This window comes from Protopterus annectens, chromosome 7.part0 (genome assembly GCF_019279795.1).
Source record: "Protopterus annectens isolate FY-2018-M chromosome 7.part0, PAN1.0, whole genome shotgun sequence".
Taxonomy (NCBI): Eukaryota; Metazoa; Chordata; order Ceratodontiformes; family Protopteridae; genus Protopterus; species Protopterus annectens.
In genome coordinates this window covers 208,822,201-208,842,383 of record NC_056739.1, presented here as the reverse complement: position 1 = coordinate 208,842,383, position 20,183 = coordinate 208,822,201, and the positions used below count along the sequence as shown (strand labels likewise).

Sequence of the window (20,183 nt, the reverse complement as noted above, 5' to 3'; positions counted from 1 at the left end):
TCCCCACGAAGAAGTCCCTAGGAAAAGGTTGTGTAAGAGGAGACACTTAGATTCTCCACAAGAATCTTTGACATCCGATACTGACTTGGATGAGTCAGAAGGGTCCCCTAAGTCACCTTCAGAAGATGTCTCTTTTTCTGACATATTGGAGATCCTGAAACAGAGAGGTGACTGGCAGTCCCTTCCCCCTTCTGAGGATGAGTCAGTCTTGCTGAAGGCATTCGGTGCTCGCCCTTCCTCCTCCTGGGTCACTCCGCCCTTCGATGAATTAATGGAACTTATTGCTCGAAGGGCGTGGGAGGCTCCTGACACAGTGGAACCAGTCCCTAGGAAGCCCAATAAGTATATTACTGCACCCCAGGACAAAGCTTACTTGACAAAAGGAGTTCCAGTTGACGCTATGGTGGTGGCAGCAGCCACGAAAAAGGAGATGTCGGAATCTTCCTCATCTGTCCATCCCCCTAATAAAGGTTCTAGGACTATGGACAGGTATGGGAAGCGCATTTTTAGTTCAGCGGCTTTTTCCATGCGATCCCTAAACTATTTGACCCACTTTACACGACTACAGAGGGATCTAGTCAAAGAGTTGGGAGATACCCTCCAGGGTACTACAGATGCTGCTGTCTCAGAGAAAGTGACAGCGCAGCTTAATACCCTTACATCCATTGTGAACTCGTCCATGAGGCTGATCTCTTACGCAGCCGAAGGTTCGAGTAGGGCAGCAGCTTCAGCGATTGCTCTTCGCAGACAATCCTGGATGCGCTTATGTTCATTTGCGGAAGCCTTCAAGTCTTCCTCTACTAACGCCCCATTTGACGGTGCCACTCTTTTTGGCCCCAAAGTAAAGGAGACCCTTACCCGGTGTGAGCAGGAGGGAAAGACTCTGTCTGCCGTCGGAGTCCGTTTTCCACCCCAACCAGACCGTACCCCAAAGGGCAACGTGGTGGAAAAATGTGGTTTCGAAAACCCCAAGGATCTTTCCCAGGCACACAGGGTGATGCCCCTTCTAGAGGCAGAGGAGGGGGCAGAGGTGGAAGACGCCGCCCTGGCGGCAGAGGGGGTCCGCAGAATCAAGGTGACAGGGATACACTCCCTGGTAAACCTTTCCAGCACTCCTGAGAGGAGGCCCGACTGTCCTGCTCTGCAGGCACTCGGGGTCGCTTAGCTTTATACCCTCAGGCCTGGCAAAACACAACTACAGGACAAGTGGGTAAAAAGCGTGGTTACCAGAGGTTACAATATACCATTTCTTTCCCATCCCATTCCAAAGAAAAGTCTCCCAGATGTACCGCCCCATCTGCGAGAGCCAGCAGCTATAGAAATTTCAAAGCTGCTAGAAAAAAGTCATCCAACCAGTCCCAGCGGACCAGAAAGGATTCGGGACTTACTCAAGGTTCTTTTTAGTTCCAAAGAAAACAGGAGACTGGAGGCCCATTCTGGACCTAAGCGACCTCAATACCTTCGTCAAGAAAGAAAAGTTCCGAATGGTCACGCTTCAATCGATCCTTCCATTCTTACAGAAGGACGACTGGATGTGCTCAATAGATCTGAAGGATGCATACTACCATATCAAAATGGCCAGGGCATCCAGAGATCATTTGCGCTTCCGGCTGGGTGCCAGTCACTTTCAGTTTCGAGCCCTGCCCTTTGGTCTGACCTCAGCCTCCAGGGTCTTCACCAAATGCATGGCAGTGGTAGCGTCTCACTTGAGACGCCAAGGATTCCAGGTGTTTCCGTATCTGGACGACTGGCTCCTTTCTGCCACCACCCAGCGTCAACTAGTACAGGCCAGAGACTATACTCTTCAACTGTGTATTCACCTAGGAATTTCCGTAAACTGGAAAATCCTTACTACAGCCATCACAGAGTATCTTATTCATAGGAGCGGAATTAAATACACATCAGTTAATTCTAAGACTTCCTCCAGAAAGGATACTTTCACTTCAGACTCACATACGTCTTCTTCTCTTGTCCAGGAAATCCCCAGCAAAACTAGTACTGAAGGTTTTGGGACTCATGTCAGCTTCTCTTATTGCAATACCCTTGGGAAGACTGCACATGAGAGTCCTACAATGGCTACTGTTTGCACAATGGTCGTTCCAACAACTACCTCTAACACACGAGATTCTTATAACGAACACATGCAAAACACACCTAAACTGGTGGCTTCAGACGTGCAACCTTTCCAAGGGGAGACCATTTGTGCTACCCACGCCTACAGTTACGGTGACCACGGACGCTTCCCTGATAGGGTGGGGGGGCATCTTTCAGGGACAGACAGTCCAAGGCGAATGGACCAATTTAGAGTACAATCTGCATATCAATGTTCTAGAGTTGAGGGCAGTGTTTCTAGCGTTGCAACACTTTGCTCCCCTTCTTCCTGTAGGAACTATTGCAGTTCAGACGGACAACATGTCGGTAGTCTGGTACATAAACAAGCAAGGGGGAACCAAGTCCTATCAGCTATGCAGAGAGGCCATGAGAATCTGGCAATGGGCGGAGTCCACGGGTCGCTTTCTGATAGCAACGCACATCCCGGGGTCATCCAACGTCATAGCCGACAGGCTGAGCAGAGCAATACTGTTACCGCACGAGTGGTCCCTAAACAGTCAGTTGCGAAAAAGATTTTTCGCACGTGGGGCCAGCCTTCCTGCGATCTGTTTGCGTCTCCAATGAATGCCAAATGCAGGAGCTACTTTGCCCTATTACCCCCTCCAGGGAAGTCCCCAGGGACGCACTGATTCACGATTGGCCCCCGGGACTCCTGTACGCATTTCCTCCCTTCCCCCTGATATCAAAGTTTCTCCAGAAAGCCAAAAACCTACACAGGACAATAATCCTCATTGCCCCATTCTGGCCTCGTCAAATTTGGTTTCCCTTCCTCATGACACACTGCATTCGGGGACCCTGGATCCTGGACCCAGAGCCAGATCTATTGACTCACTCGTCAGGGGCTCCCCACCCCTCGCTCTTCTCCCTCCATCTAGCAGCTTGGCTGCTCCAATTCCCAACTTAGCCAGGTCTGATCTTCTTTCGCCTGCAGTTCAGAATATTTTAGTGGCTTCTCATAAAGCTTCCACTACTAAAACATATACTAGTAAATGGAAGCGCTTTGTATTCTGGGCGAATACACAGCAAGTGGACCCTGTCATAGCTCCTTTGAATAAAATATTAGAGTTTTTAACAGAATTGTTCCATCAGGGTGCTTCTCCTGCCACATTAAGAGTTCAATTGGCTGCCATTTCTAATTTCCATGTGGAAGAATGTGGGGCTCCTGTTATGGCCCACAGACTTTGTAAAGCCTTTTTAAAAGGGGCTTTTCATATTAGACCACCAATTAGATCTCCTACGTCACCTTGGAGTCTAAACTTATTGTTATCTAAGTTAATGCTGCTGCCCCCCTTTGAACCAGCCTCCTCTTGCCCATTGAAATTTTTGTCATGGAAGACTCTCTTTTTGGTAGCCATTACATCCGCTAGGCGAGTATCTGAACTTCAAGCTCTCTCCATTAAGCACCCTTATTTGATCTTTCACTCTGACAGAGTTTCTCTTCGCACTAATTCATCCTTCCTTCCTAAAGTTTGTTCTATTAATAATATTAATCAGTCCATTGAATTACCCACTTTCTTCAAGAATCACTCCAATAAAATGGAGTATATATTGCACAAATTAGATGTTCACAGACAGCTAAGGTTTTACTTGGAGAGAACAAAAGATCACAGAAAATCTGATCAACTTTTTGTAGCCTTTGCTGATAACAGGAAAGGAGTACCGGTTACCAAAATAACTCTTTCTAAGTGGTTAACTGATTGTATCATCTATGTCTATGATTCTTCAAATCAAACTCTTTTGCACAAACCCAAAGGACATTCCACAAGGTCAGTGGACACATCCCTGGCTCATGCAGCCCGCCTACCACTAGACGCTATTTGTGCGGCTGCTACTTGGTCTAAGCCACATACATTCATTTCTCATTATAAGGTAGACAAAGTTTCTAGGGACAGGGCAACCTTTGGTTCCACTGTGCTCAAGAATGTCCTTCCGTGAGTTCCTCAGGAACAAGGCGCTAGGGACGCTACCCATGTGTAAGAACAAACGGCGAGATTGAACACTATCACATATAGAAGTTATGTCCTTACCATAACATTCCATGTGGAGTGTTCATCTCGCCTTTGTTCTTACATTCCCACCCTCCCGCCCTTAGGAAGAACGTTCAGTTTGGCGCCTGGTCTGGGGCATTATGCTTCTGCATTGCAGTTGTTGTGTATATAGTTGACATGTGTATATATATATATATGTGTGTATAGGTATATATATATATATATATATATATATATATATATATATATATATATATATATATATATAGACTCTTAGTTTCTGTACATATGGGATATTGGCATGAGTGTGCTCTCTCTCTGACTACTGGTTTGCTTGCAAACTAGATCTGAGGTAAAGGCAGAGGGGGATTGTGGGTATTAGGTTGTCTCTAGCTTCTTCTCGATGCAGAGCTTGCAAGCGGCCGACACGGAGCCGAGGATCGGCTCCGAACCCATGTGTAAGAACAAAGGCGAGATGAACACTCCACATGGAACGTTATGGTAAGGACATAACTTCTATTTCTGAATCTTCAAAGTATAACATTGATTTCACATAGATTTGTTTTGAAAATAGATCAGTATCACTGAAGTGATGTTATCGGTAGTCAGAGGCTGACCTACTAGTTAGGTGCAATCGTATGGATAAGAATTCTGTTTAGTCCGTACCTGAGCTTGATAACATGATAGAGGTCATTGCTCCTGCATTTGATCCATCTGTAGAGCCGCACTCGCTCCTTCAGTTGGAAATGTAGAGCGAGTCCAGATTTGGCACCGATGAACAAAGAATTACACGGTGGTCTCTGTCTTGGTGTTTGTCACCTGCAGGTAGAAGTTTTTAAGGAAAAAAAAAGTTTTATAAGCTGGTGATTGTAATCTTGCTTAATTTGTAGTTCAGCTTCCTGCTATTGGGCGTCACTTCAGAGGGTGCTCTTTTTACATGATAGTTTTACATTTTTCACTTTGTTTCCTCAACAGGAGCATGATTGGACGCCATCTGGTTCAAATTCTCCAGACCGAACAGAAAGTTCTGGGGACACTGATGGGTGGGAGTCTTCCCACTCCGATCTGCAGACATTTCAGACATTTGTGAAAAAAGCTAAGTCTAGGAAAAAGGCATTTCGACGCTTGAAGTCTGACAGTTTGCTTGAAAAGATGAAACTGAAGGAAACTTTGTTTGAAATGTCTGAGAAACCCAAATCAGAAAAGAAGAAGAAAAACAAAAAACTTAGTTTAGAGAATGGAAAGAAAACCAAAGATCATGATGGAGAGAAAAGGTCTCGCATTAAAAAAAGCAAAAAACGCAAGTTGAAAAAAGAGAGAGCAGAAAAGAAAATTAAAACTTTGAGTGACACTGACACTGAGGAAGAAATTGTGAAATCTGCATTGCACTCTGATTCTTGTTCTGTGTCCAGTTTGCCAAACGAGTTATCTCGGGACTTTACATCAGAGGTTAAAGGGTGCTTGAGTGCCGAGACAAGCCAGGATGGAGATGGCAGCTCAAGTGAGGGAGAAATGCGTGTCATGGATGAGGACATCATGGTGGAGTCAGGTAAGATGCTGACTTTAAATCTGTAATTTCTAAGGGTTTTGTTTGGAATGTTTTCTGAAATGGAACATTTTTAACTTTGCATCTTTTCTAATTTATTTCACTGGAATAAGGTTTGTTTTATTGAATTCCAGACTGTTGTGTTTGGGTATTGTTTTAAGGAGAGAGGAAAAACGCTATTGCTGTGCAGCTTTTTATAGGATGTTTGTGGATTAGCGACAGTGACAGGTGGTTAGTACTGTGTACCATAAAATATTTGTGGATAATGGAGAGAGACACTGTCTTAGTGTCTGTAGTCCTAACCTTGCTTGTAACTTGAGGAATTGTGCTAACATTTGCCTCAACTGAGTTGTTTTGTTAAAATAAAATGAACCTTTTCTTTAAATGAAATTTAGTTGAAAAGTTTGCCCAGATTCAGAAACTAATGGACATTGCTTGGGGGAGTTTGTTAGGAGGTTCTGTTCTTTTTTTCCATGGAAGTATTTACAAATGGCTTGGCAACTTTCATGTTGACTTCTTTGGTATTTAATGCCTTTGTCCTTTAACTGTCTTAATGAAGCTTTGCTACCTTTGTCTGTTTTAATGGGAGACTCCAAAGTTGTTTGACTGCTGTTCTATAGTCTATCCAGTAGATGTCTCTTAAAGGATGACAGAAACCAGATATTTCACACTTTACACAGTGTAGCATTCTACAGATGGTGAAACAGAGCAGTGGCATTGACTTAGAAGTTAGCCTGTCTTGATTGAAAAGGACAGCGTCACCTAAATGTATTTTCCCTGTCCTTTAAACGAGGTACCCTTGTGACTGGATTAAAGACACAATATTTTAGTTTGCCCCCCCCTCCCTTTTTTTTGTCTTTTTCTCCCTGGAATGGTTTCTTTACCTGCTAATTTGACACGACTGAAGACTGTTTACTTTATGGAATGATATGATTAGAGGTCTAGAGGTTGCACTGTTTGTTTTTCTCTGTCAAACAGTTTAGTTCAATCAGTTTTTGCATCTGATAGACTTTGGTGGTGTGAGCCTTGGCTGTAGATTGTCACTGTTGACATGATACCTTGCCCTCATTTGCAAAAATGGGAAAAAGGGGTTCTGATGGATGAATAGACTTCTGTTCTGTCAGAAAAGTGCACAGCCAAAATCGGGGATCTCTCGAATTTGTGACTCTAAAGTGCAGCTCTTGATTATAATGAAAGGCAATTGTGTAAGTTGTGTTTTATTGCCTAGTGTTTGTGTGCTTTTTGGGAGGTGACAGCTAACAAATTGAAGTTGAATGCTTTAAAAGTTTACTTGGGTGATAAAGACTTCGAAAGGGCAACTTGTTGCTTTATTGTAAAGTAGGAAAGTAAGTAATGGTGTCTAAATTGTAAGATTATAGTGAACCGTTGTAACAGTAAACAATATCCCTAAATGTGATCAGGTCTCTCTTCATTCCTTATACTTTTTCTTCACTTAACTTTCTTACTGCTATCTAATTCTCTTCTCTGCCTTTTCTCTCTAAATATACCATAAAGCTATTTTCCCTCTCGCTTCATATTGCAATTCCTGTTTGTAATAGACTAACTTAGCTTTTAATTTCTCTACAAACTGTCTAAAATGTCTGTAAATATTAAATGATTGCCACATACCTTGTATTAATTGTGTTATAATTTAAACTGCGGATACTGTGTTTTGTAATTATTTGGAGCTTTTCTCCCTGGGCCTCTGCTGAAAATGGGCTTTTACCCAGTCGGACTTTCCTAGTAATGAAATGTCAATAAGTAAACCATGATGGATTGGGGAGGTGAAATCTATGAAGAAGGTTCAAGCCTGGCATCTAGTCAGTGCTTGTGTGAAATTTGCATGTTCTCCCTGTGTCTGTGTGGTTTCTCCCACATCTTTAAAAACATGTTGGTTGTTTCCCTCTCAGACATGCCCAAAAATAGTTGAGGGCAGCAGTACAGATTCTAGATGGTACCTTTCTGGAGAAGAGTTGTGCAGACAAACATCTTAAGGCATCAGCTGTGTTGTGTACTTTACCCCCCTAGATAGGATAACATAGGTCGCAGACTGGGCACTATGTTGGGGCTAGCCTCTAGGTTATGTAAAAACTGTCTGTAGCTGATTTGGCCACATTGGCTAATGTCACCAAAAATGTGCATGGGTGTTCATCAGTGAGGGTTGAGTGCCACTCCTGCTACAGCTTTTATCGAGGACCCATGCTAAGTTGTGGTAATGGTCTCTGGCCAATGTGTGCCTGCCATAAAGTCCTGCAGCCCCAGTCCAATAAGTTACTGGCTGGATTTGTGCAGTTGCCCATGTTGGATTACCCGAGTTAGCTGTGAATGAACTCTGTATGAAAACCAATCAACCTGCCAAACATGAACTAAGGATTGCTGCACTCCGTAGAAGTTACTTATGGGATTCACCTTGGAAGTGGATGACTTGATGGTAAGGAGAAGGTTGGAAATCCTCTGTGTCCAGGAGACAAGATGGAAGGGGCAGTGCAGCAAAGCTTCATATCGAGAGTCTGCTACTCAGGGGGAGGGCAGACTAAATGAAGAATTGCAGTGAGGAGGAGGAGGAGGTTTCGGAAGGCAGTAAGGGATGTTCCTAGTATTACAGACACATGGCAGTTGGATTCTTGTGGAAAGAATTGAATTTGGTATTATTCACAGTCTTGGTCTATGCCCCACAGCATGGTTGTGATAATGAAGACTGATTTATCTAGAAGGCCAAGCAACTGCTGTCTGAATGCAATCAGTTGGAGTTGTGATATGGTGGTAATGTCATATGATCAATGACCGAACGGAATGAGGACTGCATAGCCCCACATAGGTGGGGGCATCAGGAATAAATGCGAGGCTTTTGTTTGGGGACTGTTTTGCTGGTAGCCAGCACATGGTTCAGGAGAAATGGTCACATAATCGCATACAAGACCGGCCAGTTTGCAACTCTTGATATTCTTCTTTCTAGTATGGAGAGAGAGTTTGGGTAGAATTGGGAATTGCAAAGTTTTATACCCTGTAAAATGGTCCACTCACGCTATAAACCACTGGTTGTCACTCAAAGCAATGGTCAGAGAAGGCTGTAAGATTGGTGGGGACTAGGCTGAAGACCTGGAAGTTGACTGGAGACGTGTGAGAACTGTAGAACAGATGCAGCTGAGCTAGGTGTGGTAATTTACATAAGGAAATGCTCGTGGTGGAATGCAAAAGTCCAGGAAGTCCTTAAAAGAAAGGAGTGCAGAGAAAATGTGGGAGATGGAGAAGGCTGACCAGGCTAAAAAGGATTAATGGTTGACTGGCAAAGAGGCTAAGAGCAGTTAAAAATGACAAAGAACAAGGCATCAAAGACCCCCTGCCAGATTCTGGAATGTGATTCTGCATAAGGCACAAAATGTGTTTACAAGACACACACAAGGAAGATAGCTAATGGGCACCCTTCTTAAGGTATGCCAGCAACAACCAGCTAATCATTCCACAGGTTATCAAGGACAGATGGAAGGAACAGTTACAGCTACTTTTCTGAATGAAGGAAACCCCATCAAAGCTTTATTGCCTTAGACACAGCCTAAGATGGAAAGAGGAGGAGGAGGAGCCCACCTTACAAGAAAGAGAACAGCAGTGAGGAAAATGAAGGCTCAGATGAGATTGTGGCAGGTATAATCAAGGTGTTCGGTGTGTTAAGGGAGAAACCGCTCCAGAGGGCACTCATAGCAGTATGGCATATTTACCCTTTTTGCTATACTTGCCATTGTGAGTATGTCACTCTTGCCTTACTTAATAGCAGTATGGGAAGAGGCGTATCCCATATGACTGGAGAATGTTCTTCTTCTACATTGGCACTAAAATGCTTTAAAAGGGGACATTCACAACTGTGGACAGTGTATATGTAAACTCCTGTGGACAGTGTAGAGGTATCAAACTCCTGTCCTACTGCATGAAAGTTCAGGAGGGGGTGAGTGATGCACGAATACGCAGAGTAATAGAAAATAAGACATTGAGATGAGCACTTTGTACAGCACATTTGACTTTGTTTGCAGTGAGATTCCTTGAGTTGGTGAAAGCATATGACAAGATCCCAAGAAAGCTGTTTTTTGAGCAGTCCTGTGATAGTTCGAAGTCCCAGAAACATTGATTGAATTAGTGCAGGCTATGTCCAAGGACCCAGTGATACAAGGAGTTCCCATTGGGAGTGGTATGCGTATGCGTTCAGCTCTTGTGCCCAGTGCTGCTCGGTAAGAGCAGATCTGCAAGCCTTCTTTATGCAGACAATGTGGCATTATAGGTAGATGCTGAACAAGAGCATCGGCAAACAATCGGGGGAATGAAATGTAAAACTGTAAGTACACATGATGAAAATGCGTACAGATACAAGACAGTAAATGAGGGAAATTGGGGGGGCAAGGTTGCAATACAAGGGGAAATAGTGGAACAGGTTAACAGCTTCAGGTATTTTGAAGAGGGGGAGGTCAAAGCTAGAATCTGAGGGGCTGCAGCCAGCTGGCACAAATGAGGGGGTCGTGTGACAGAAGAATGTTGAAAAAGCTGAAAAGTTGGTGAGAGGCCAGCAGTACTGTGTGGTGCAGTATGGTCACCGCAGTAATGCTATGTGATGCAGAAGCATGGACAGTGAAGAGAGAGCTGATGCAGAAGCATGGACAGTGAAGAGAGAGCAATTAAGGAAGTTGGAGGTGATTGAGATGAACTGCCAGCGGTGGGTAGTAGGATGTACTTGCATGGACAAAGTGTTAAAAGGGGTAAAAAAAAAAAAAAAAAAAAAATCGAGGTATAATGAAAATATCTTCAGCTTTTGTATGGGAATATTTAATATGTTTTGTGAATGTTTTAGTTAAATACTGCGTAAATATGTCTGGAGCTCCATTTTGTGCAGCAGGAAGATTGAGGGCAACTAACATTTGGACTGCGCAGTGGTAACTTTCTCAAGTTGCTACACACCCCAAGTTGCCTGTAATGCATTGTAGTTCTTAAACTTCAGAGCTTTGTTGCGGTTTTGAAATTTGGACGAGACAAACATACACAAGTTACCATTTTATACTAATTTCTTGCTGGCACCTTTAGTCTTTGTGCTATTTAGTGCCATGCTTGCTGACGGTTGAGCCTCAGCCAAACTGGAGGTGTTGACTGTTGTCTAGATGGGCAGTTATGCTCACAGCCAGTGGTGGTCCTCACTGGCATCCTGCAGATGAAGGGTGTATATTTTAGGTCCTAGGTCCTAACCCCTCTCTGGTCCAAGGAATGAAGCACTTGGATTACCTTGTCTTACTATGCAAGTGCACTTGTGATGAAGGCTACCACATGTGCAGCTTGGTGGCTAAATGACCTGACCCCCAACCATCCTTTGCATGGTCTCTCCTTCTGTGCAAGATCGTGGCATTGGATTATCCTAGTCCCTCTTCCCCAAATTCTCAGACATGGGATATTTTTTCCTCCACACTGTTATTCCTCTAGCACCAATATGTGCCTTACCTACCATTTGAACACATGACATCAGAGCTTTTATCCCGTGTGCCAAATCTAACTGGTATGATGAATTGGCACATACCCTTTACCTTTTTCTATCTCTGTTAAGAAAAGTTTTTGTCATGTGTTTTTGTTTTCCTCTGAGTCAAGCCTACCATTTCTGCTCAACACAGCACCTAAGGGTGGAGGTGATTTGTCTTGTTTCATTAGTCCTTTTTTCCTTGAGCCTTCCCTCCAAACATTACCCCATTAGTCTGCCATCAACACGGTCCATTTCTTGTTTGCCAGTCACTTCGGGAGCCAGTTTTCAAATGGGTAGGCAGAGTTGCCATCTACTCTCACTTGGGAAATATTCCATTTGTGGGGAAAACCACTCACCTGTGGTAGCCTAATTGACCTTTCTGAATGTTAACACAAAACTGCTTTCATCACGTGAAGTTTTTTTTCTTTTCTACTTCCTATTTCCTTTGTCAGAAAAGCAGACTTCTGAAGGCCAAATTCATTGTTGCCCTTCATTTCTACCTGAATCTGAGGTTCCTTCTACTCAAGCCTCACCTCCTATAGAATCTATTGTGCATGCATCTTTCAAAAACTGTGCTGTCTCGCCTTTAGGCAAAAACTGCCTCACACCTGTCCACAGACTGACTGTGTGGCTTTGATGTCAGTGATATTGAGTAAACCAGCTTTTTCAGATCAAGTAGTCTTGGTAGCTTTTCAAACCCCAACCCCCCCCCCCCCCCCAAACTTTCCATGTAGAAGACCTGACTTTGCATATAGGCTTTTCTGACATGCATTGCCTTGGATGTGACACCAGAGCAATAAAGTTTGATTCTGCATACGATGATGCACACTGCTGTACTGTGATTTCTCTCTCTGAAGAGTCCTATGACATAATTGTGCCATCATCAGTCTGGAATAAGGGCAGGTGGGGATATTTGCTGGTTAGGTATAGCCTAACAACTTCGGGCATCTGTGAACACAAGCCTAATTGCTGGATGTGCTGTTGAATAGTAGGTAATTCCCTCATACTTAAAACTGTTCATCTGCAATCTACTGTCCATGTCTCCTATATTAGTGTCTCTCTACGTGTGTGTGTAAATATATATTTTTCCACAATGTGGATAACTGAGAAGCATGTACAAAACAGGTCATGTCAATTGTAATTGAGCAAAAAAATGCTTGTCACTAGTTGATATCAGTGACATCAGTTCGTCAGTGAATAGGATCTCGTTTTGAAGAGCGACGTTGTATTTAATCTTTTTGCAAGTGGCAGTAAAAGTGAGGAGGAGGTCTCAAACAGCAACTTTCTTGTCTTTGAAATCCAGTTTCTTTTGTACTGTGTTCTACACTGAAATGTACAAACTTAAAATTTTAATAGAGTAAATGTTACTTATTTTAAATTTGTTGGCATGTGTCTGTTCTGACACTGAATTGTTGACACACCATTAGGGAGGTGCTGCACTCTTGCCCCAAGTCTTTTGGGTTTAGAATACCGTTCTAAGTCCAGGGTATGATTAAAGTTTGTGAAATTTAGCATTGTTTCAGTCTTTGTTAGCCAAAAGCACTCTTCGCACTGTGCTCAGAATTGACGACTCCTGCAATTCATATGGATTTATACTGTACGTATTGTTAGCATATATAAAATGACATTAGATTTGTGTGTTTTAGATCCATTGCTCCTACTACTGTTGGAACTGTCTGGTTATCTTTCTTCCATATTGCTCTCATTTCTGCTTGCAAATATCAGTATTTTATAACTGTGACTACTTGCTAGGTGTAGTTACAGTGATCATGCTACATATTTTTTTTTTGGACTTTTTTGAATTGTTAATGGGGGATCCCACGTCTTGTACACTTCTTTAGAATGCTTCGTAGTTCATGTTTCCAGTGTTTTTTGGCTTCTTTAACATTTTAGTGTGTACAGAACCCCCAGTGCAACAATCTTGACACATTTAGTGTGGCTTTCAGTGTACCCGGCCCCCTGCCATAGTGTATTGCACCCAGCAACAGGATGTGCAACTGTTTCCAGTTCTTTTACAGAACTTGCCTTTGTCTACGTGTCTGACATGTTCAATGGACTTTATAAACCAGCGTGTATGTAGTCCACTATACTGGGCTGCCATTGTCAACCTTTCATCCTTTGCTTTCAACTCTCCTTTTCCTAACCACTCCTGCATCAAATCCTGATAAACATGAAGTTGTTCAGGCGATCTTTATTTGCCACTATATCTATGGCTTTCCCACATTCTTTTCTTGCTCATCTAATCTATCTCCTTGTATTCTCTTTTTTTTTTGTTTTTGGCACATTCAGTTTTTCTAATTTGTTTACTCCTGGTTTGATTTCCATTCCCGCTTGCCACTTGAATGCTTTTGCTAAACTAAGCTTGGAGGTTATCTTGTACTTCCTGTCCTTGTATTTTAAAACTTTCGCTATGTTTGGTTCTGATGAGGTCGGCAGATACATATGCAGTGCTACAATTGCAGATCTATACATGTAGTAAATTTCGAGGAGGCCTATACTTCCTTTAGAGCGAGGGATATACGACTTTGGCATAGACTGTTTGTTTGTTTTTTGTCATTTGATAAGCATGAAGCATTTGTGTTTTTCTGTCCCAACTGATAAGTTTTGGTGTGACTGGCCCCAAAAGGTATTGTAAGTTAAAACTGGGAAAGCGTATTGGTTTATAGCTTGGACTTCATTCTTAGATGTCAGGACTGTTTTCAGTATTAATTTTAGTCTTCTGAAGTATTCTTTACTGAGTTTTTAACATTTGTTCATGTTTTATTGCAGATGCTCCATTTCCCAAATATACACACATTCCGGATGAAGTTCCTTTTATATCCTATTCTTGTCCTAGATAGATACTATTGGTACTGCAGCACTCCTGCTTTAAATGTTGCTTTCACATATTTGTCAAGACCAGGTGTCATTCTTATATCCTCTGAGAAAGTTTCAACTACTTGCAGTTGTGCTTTCAAGTCCTCATCTGATGCGCTATGTAATTGTATGTTGTCCACAAAAAGTAGATGAGAAATCTTTAAGCAAGTTTTGTTTTCTGGAAGCCAAGTTATAACCAAGACCTGATCTGTTGCAGCTTAATGGGTTAAGGGCAAGACAAAACTGTGACAGTCAGGCTAGAATACCCCCCCCCCCTTTTTTTTATCCCAGAGATAATTTGCCCTTTGTCGCGGTTTAATTGCAGAGTGGTTTGCCACTCTGTCATAGTTGCTGCATTGTAATTGAACAGTATAGGATACATCTGTGATAACTCCTTTTTCCATGAATGTGGGATGCGTCTGATTTTTTTTTAAATCTCTGTATGCCATACTTAGATTTCTTCTTTTTTACAGTTCTCAGTTTAATTTGGCAACATGTGATCCTTTGTTCAATATGACTTTCTTTTGTTAGCTTTTTGTTTTCTATTGCTATGATTGAGTTTTCTTCCAAATGACTATAACCTCTGGTATAAATTCCATTATATGTTTTGAGCATCATCGAAAGGCAAGATGTTATGTTGTCCCATCTCTGCTTCGTTCTTGCTGGTTGGGTTCAAAGCTGATCTTCGCCCCCGACTCAGCTGATTTAATAAAGCTCGAGAGCTTTTGCTGGCTCGAGGCTACCCCTTATCCCAACATGCCTAGCGACAGGTACCCAGATCTCATTTGCCTCTTGTAGCATCGAGATTGCTACTACAGGCTCAGGCCAAGTACTTTGTGCTTTTTTTTTTTATATATTTATAGCTAGTTTTTCTAATTTCTTGTGGTTACATTGACTTGTTAGTGTGTGTACTATTCTACACACAACCCCTTTCTCTGCTTGTTGTGGTGCTTTTGGCTGTCACTTTTTTCTCCTCCGGCCTTTTTCCCCTTAGAGACTGTTTTAATTAGGGGGTCCTTCCCTTTCCTCACCCTTTTCTGGGATTGCCGTTTAAGTTAGAGGCTCTGCCCCTTCTTTCTTCTCCCCTTTAAAAAAATAAATAAGGGTCTTCCTCTATTGTTGTTGGGCTGCCTGTTAGACTAGTTGCAGATGCTCTTCGTGTTTCACTGTTGCAGTCGTCACACTTGGGTTATCTGCCTGCAGGTAGCCCTCAGTCGTCCCGAATACCAGAGACTTAGTATTTCTGCATTGGATGCTGTTGCTTCTTCCATGGTGTCAGGTCATCAAGGGTATTAAAACAGGCAGCCAATTCCATTAAGTCAGTCTTTCTTGCCGAGGAGGAGCCCGAAGCAGTTCACAAGTGCTGGTCGGCTGCTACCTGAATTTTTTGTTTTCGAGTTGAATAATCCTGAAGTCTTCTAAAGCTAAGTACCCCGTTGAGGATCCTTTTTTCTTGCTCTAACCGATGTCAGAAAAAGTTAACAATTGTCTTGCCTGTGGAAAGCAAATACCTGAGATTTTCATTCTTACTGCGTCACCTTTTTAGGCCCAGAACACTACGTCCCTCGCTGCCGGTTTTGTGCCTCGTTTAACGCCCGAACCATTCGTCAGGCCATCTTTGTTCATAGGTTAGTACTAGGCTATCAGCCCTAGGGCCTATACAAGCCTAGCCATAACAGTTCCCTGGATATTTCTTCCCACAATATTTACTTTTCTCTTGTTGCCAAATTCTTTTGCTATCTCTGTATCCTGAAATGGCTTCGGTAAGCCATCCAACTACCGATCTTCCGAAAAAACGGAAGGGTAAAGATGGATCGCATGGGTTCAAAACTGCTGACAACGCTTCTGTTAAGCTAGTCGCCAGTCCGTCGGTACTCGGGCGCCTTTTCCACCCCTGATGCCCACTTCTATGGGTTCTCAGGCCTCTGCTGAGACCCATTTGGAGTCCGGTATGCCGCGAGATGCGTCTTTGACTGGAACCAGCGGATGTCTCTTCCTTAGATGGGTCCGGAGCCGCTGTGCAGGCACCGGCTTCTGAGGGAGTTTTTCGTCCTCCCAATGTTCGAATCAAACCGACTTTTGACCAAAACTACAGTTTCTTGGGCCCAGAGAACGCACTACACCTAGAAAACCGATGACCAAAGCGCATGCTTAGGCACCCATGCCACAAAAACAAATGCTTAGAATGGCTGAAGACCTTGTTACGCTGATTAGGGGAAGCCGGCCTTCCCCTGCTAAGAACCCAGTCCCGTTCAGAGTCTACTGACACCTCTGATTATGAAGAAATGCCCTTATCCGCCTATGAGGATTCAGATGCAGAGGAATCTATTCCCTCTGCCTCTCCTCCAGAGAATTTTTCTTTTGGTGAAACCTTGCATACTTTTAAGAGAGCATTTCTTTTGGGAATGCCAAGACTATCCGCATTCCAAAAAGAGACTCAGATTTTTTAGAGTTGCCTCAGCACAGGCCTTTAGCTATACCCCTTGTCCTGGTGTTGTGGATGATGTTTTCATGGAATCCAGCCTTACTCCAGACACTCTACCTCCGGCCCCTAGAAAACCTGACCGGTACTACAGACTGCCTGATTCTCAAGTTTCTTTTCAAGAATCCTACTGCTGACCCAGAGGTAATTTCCCAGGGACCTAAAGGTATTAAGGCTACTACCGCCAAAAAAAAAAAAAGTGGTAACCCTTCCAGATTGTGCAGAAAATAAAGAATTGTAGGACCTTATGCACTCTGCAAACCAAGTCAGTAAGCATACTTTGCAGTGTGGCTTTGATGCCCTAGAAGCATCTTGCAGGGCAGTGGTCACTGGCTCTGTACTGAGAAGACATGATTGGCTGAAGGAGCAGACCTTGCTAGATCATGTCAAATCTAAATTACTAGATGCTCCTTTGAATAAGGACGGTTTGGCACCAAAGCAGAAGTTCTTATGAATAAGGACGGTTTGGCACCAAAGCAGAAGTTCTTAAAAAGATGGAAGAAAAGGCTAAATCTATGCAAACTGTTAAATAATTCCTACAAGTGCAACCACCTTGATTCAGTAGGCATTGCCCTTCTAAACACTGGTTCTTTCCAGCCCCCTCGCCTTCCCAAACAAGACCCAGTGGCAACAGACCACCCAGATTACAAGTCTCGGGGTATGCAGAGATCTAAGCAGTGGAGTGCCCCAACCCCTAAAACAGGGAGTGGTAAGCCACCTCCTTATGGAAGAAGTTCACAATGACTTCTCAGCTCTGCTTCCCAGACATGCCCAATTGCTTGTGCCCCTAGGAGGAAGACTTGCCCCCCTAGGAGGAAGACTTGCCCTTCATGCAAAAAACTGGATGTCCATTACTCTGGACCGATGGTTCCTCAATGTTGCATCCCAGGGGTACACATTTTATTTCCATTCACTGCTAACCCCAAGCGAGTGTCCAAACCTTCCTCCAAACCAGTGGGCAGAGGCTCAAAACCAAGTACTTTCCCTGCTCCAATATCAGAGCCAATCCAGCCTGTTCCAGTAGAACAGAGGGGTCAAGAATTCTACTCCAGACTTTTCCTGGTACCCAGGAAAGAAGGCTCTTGGCACCCAATCCTGGACCTTTCAATTTAACACCTACCTGGTAGTACCAAAATTCAAGGTGGTTACCCTGCAACAGCTTCTCCCTGGTTAGTTACCCTAGACTTAAAAGAAGCCTATCTGCACATCCCATAAGGTAGTCATGCAGGAAGTATCTACGTTTCAGAGCGGGGTCTATGCGTCATCAGTTCTCTGCACTTCCCTTTGGTTTATCTACTGCGCCCAGGGTTTTCACAAAATGCCTGGCTCCAGCCACTGCATACTGCAGGCAGAGAACTATCCAAATTTAACCGTACTTAGACAACTGCCCGATTTTAGGCAGACAGCCAAGAATTGTTACTTCAGCACCAGGCATTTGTAAAAAACCTTCTCACTTCATTGGGGTACACAGTCAACGAAAAGATAGCACAACTGGTACCCAGTCAAAAGATTGTATTCCTGGGAGCAAGGTTAGACACAACTTCCTAGATGACATTCCTCACTTAAGAAAAACAGGTGTATCTGACGGACTACTTCAAACAAATGGCCACCAGGACGCAGCTATCTGCAAGAAAAATACTGCAAGCTCTAGGGTTCATGGCCTCATGTATTCTGCTAATTCCATATGCAAGACTGCATATGAGGACACTTCAGTTGTACTTAAGTCTTTGGTGCCAACATTCTCAGGACCTGAAAACAGTTATTCCTATTGTACCTTGTCTAAGGACAGAGTTGCTTTGTTGGGCAAAAGCATGCAATCACAACAAAAGACTGACTTTTTCTCACCCATGCCGCCCAGACCCTCACCACAGATGTATCGGACTATGCATGGGGGGCTCTCATGGCAGGCAAATGTATTCAGGGCCACTGGAGGCCAAGTCAAATTCTCCTGCACATCAGCCAAAAAGAGATGCTAGCTGCACAGAATGCCCTGACAGTTTTCCTTCCAGGACAACTGCTGATAAAAACAGACACCACCACAGTTATGTGGTACATCAACAAGCAGGGGGAACCCATTCTTACCCACTCTGCAGGTTAGCCATGACCCTGTGGAACACTACCGTGGACAACCAAATCAATCTACAAGCTCAGTTCTTGCCGGGCAAACAACTCACTGGCAGATGACTTAAGCAGACATCTTCTAGACCCACACGAGTGGAACTTGAGCCCAGCACCTTCAACCTTCTGATCCAGAAGTGGGGAACCCCAGTGGTGGATCTCTTTGCCTCACCTGGCAACCACCAGTTACACAAATTCTGCACCAGGAACCCTCCACAGCAGGGCCTGGAAGGTGGATGCCCTATCCTTTCAATGGGAAAACCTCTCTTTTATGTCTTCCCCCTCTGCCCTTTCCCTCAAGAGTTTTACTCAAGATAAGCCCAGGACTGGCCACACCAGCACTGGTACCTATTCCTGCGCAGCCGGACAACGGCGCCACCCTTGCACCTACACCAGACCCCAACCCTGCTTTCCCAGCAGGAGGGACAGGTTTTGCATCCACAATTGCAAATCCTAAATCTTGCAGCCTGGCTTATTCCTTAAATAGTCCACCAGCAACCCTAAGCAAGCAGGTGCTGGATGTCATCCTTGAAGCCAGAGGGCCCAGTAGTAGGAAATCCTATGCTGAAAAGTGGAAAAGGTATTGTTCTTAAATTCAATCTAAAGGAAAGGACACGGCACTGCCCTCCTTACCTCTAATCCTGCATTACCTAGCAGAACTACTCCACTGAGGCCTATCCTCCTCCTCCTCCTCCATTAAAATCCATGCCTCTGCCTTCTTGGCTCATTACACCACTGAGCCACCTCTATTTTCTCACCCTCTCAAACCGTTCCTGAGAGGAACAAACAACTTAAGGCCATCAAGGAGAGCACCCACCCCTGCTTGGGACCTTAACTTTGTACTGGAAAAGCTCACGCTTCCCCCTTTTGAACCTGCTGCTTCAGCAGAGTTAAAATTCCTCTCTTGGAAAACAGTCTTGCTTCTAGCCATCACTTCAGCTAGAAGAGTGTTGGAGTTGCAAGCACTGATGGCTGTGAAACCCTTCATTGTTTTCCATGTTGACAGGGTTTCCCCGACTAACCCTTCCTTTTATGCCTAAAGTGGTGTCCATTGTGGCTCTCAACCAATCCATCCATTTGCCTACCTTTTTCCCTAATCCTCAGAATAAAGGGAAAGAAACCTGCACTTTTTGGACGTACACAGACAGCTCAGGTTCTACCTTGATGGGACTAAGCCTTTCGTAAAATCTGACCAGCTGCTAGTTAGCTTTGCAATAGGGGCAGAGGGCAAGGCCATTTCAAAACTAACCATTTCCAAATGGATAGCATACTGCATCCATTTCTGCTACAAGCACCATGGAAAACCAACCCCTCAGGGGGTCAGAACACATGCCACTAGGGGTACATCCTACCTCTACAGCATTTCTCAGGGGAAGTCCCTACCAGGGATGTACTGGAAGCTGCTACCTGGAGTTCTTTACCAAGCATCACCACCTGCCTATCTTTCCAAATCCAGTGCAGGATTTGCTACAGCAGTCTTGCAAGGCCTACTAGCCAGACCTAACTCTTAACTGCCTCCACCACTTTGGGAGTCAACCCAAGTATGATGACTGCAACAGTGAAACGCAAAAGACCTATTACAGTTGAGTACAC

At 43.8% G+C, this 20,183-nt stretch overlaps 1 protein-coding gene across 3 annotated transcripts in view; it reads left to right on the top strand.

The window, feature by feature from the left end:
- PHF23 (PHD finger protein 23) overlaps window positions 1-20,183 on the top strand; it is a 144,096-nt gene that overhangs the window by 77,828 nt on the left and 46,085 nt on the right. For all 3 annotated transcript variants that reach the window (XM_044076706.1, XM_044076707.1, XM_044076708.1), the window contains exon 4: window positions 5,076-5,649. In XM_044076706.1, coding sequence (XP_043932641.1) covers window positions 5,076-5,649 — 574 coding nt within the window. The remainder of the gene's footprint in view (window positions 1-5,075; window positions 5,650-20,183) is intronic.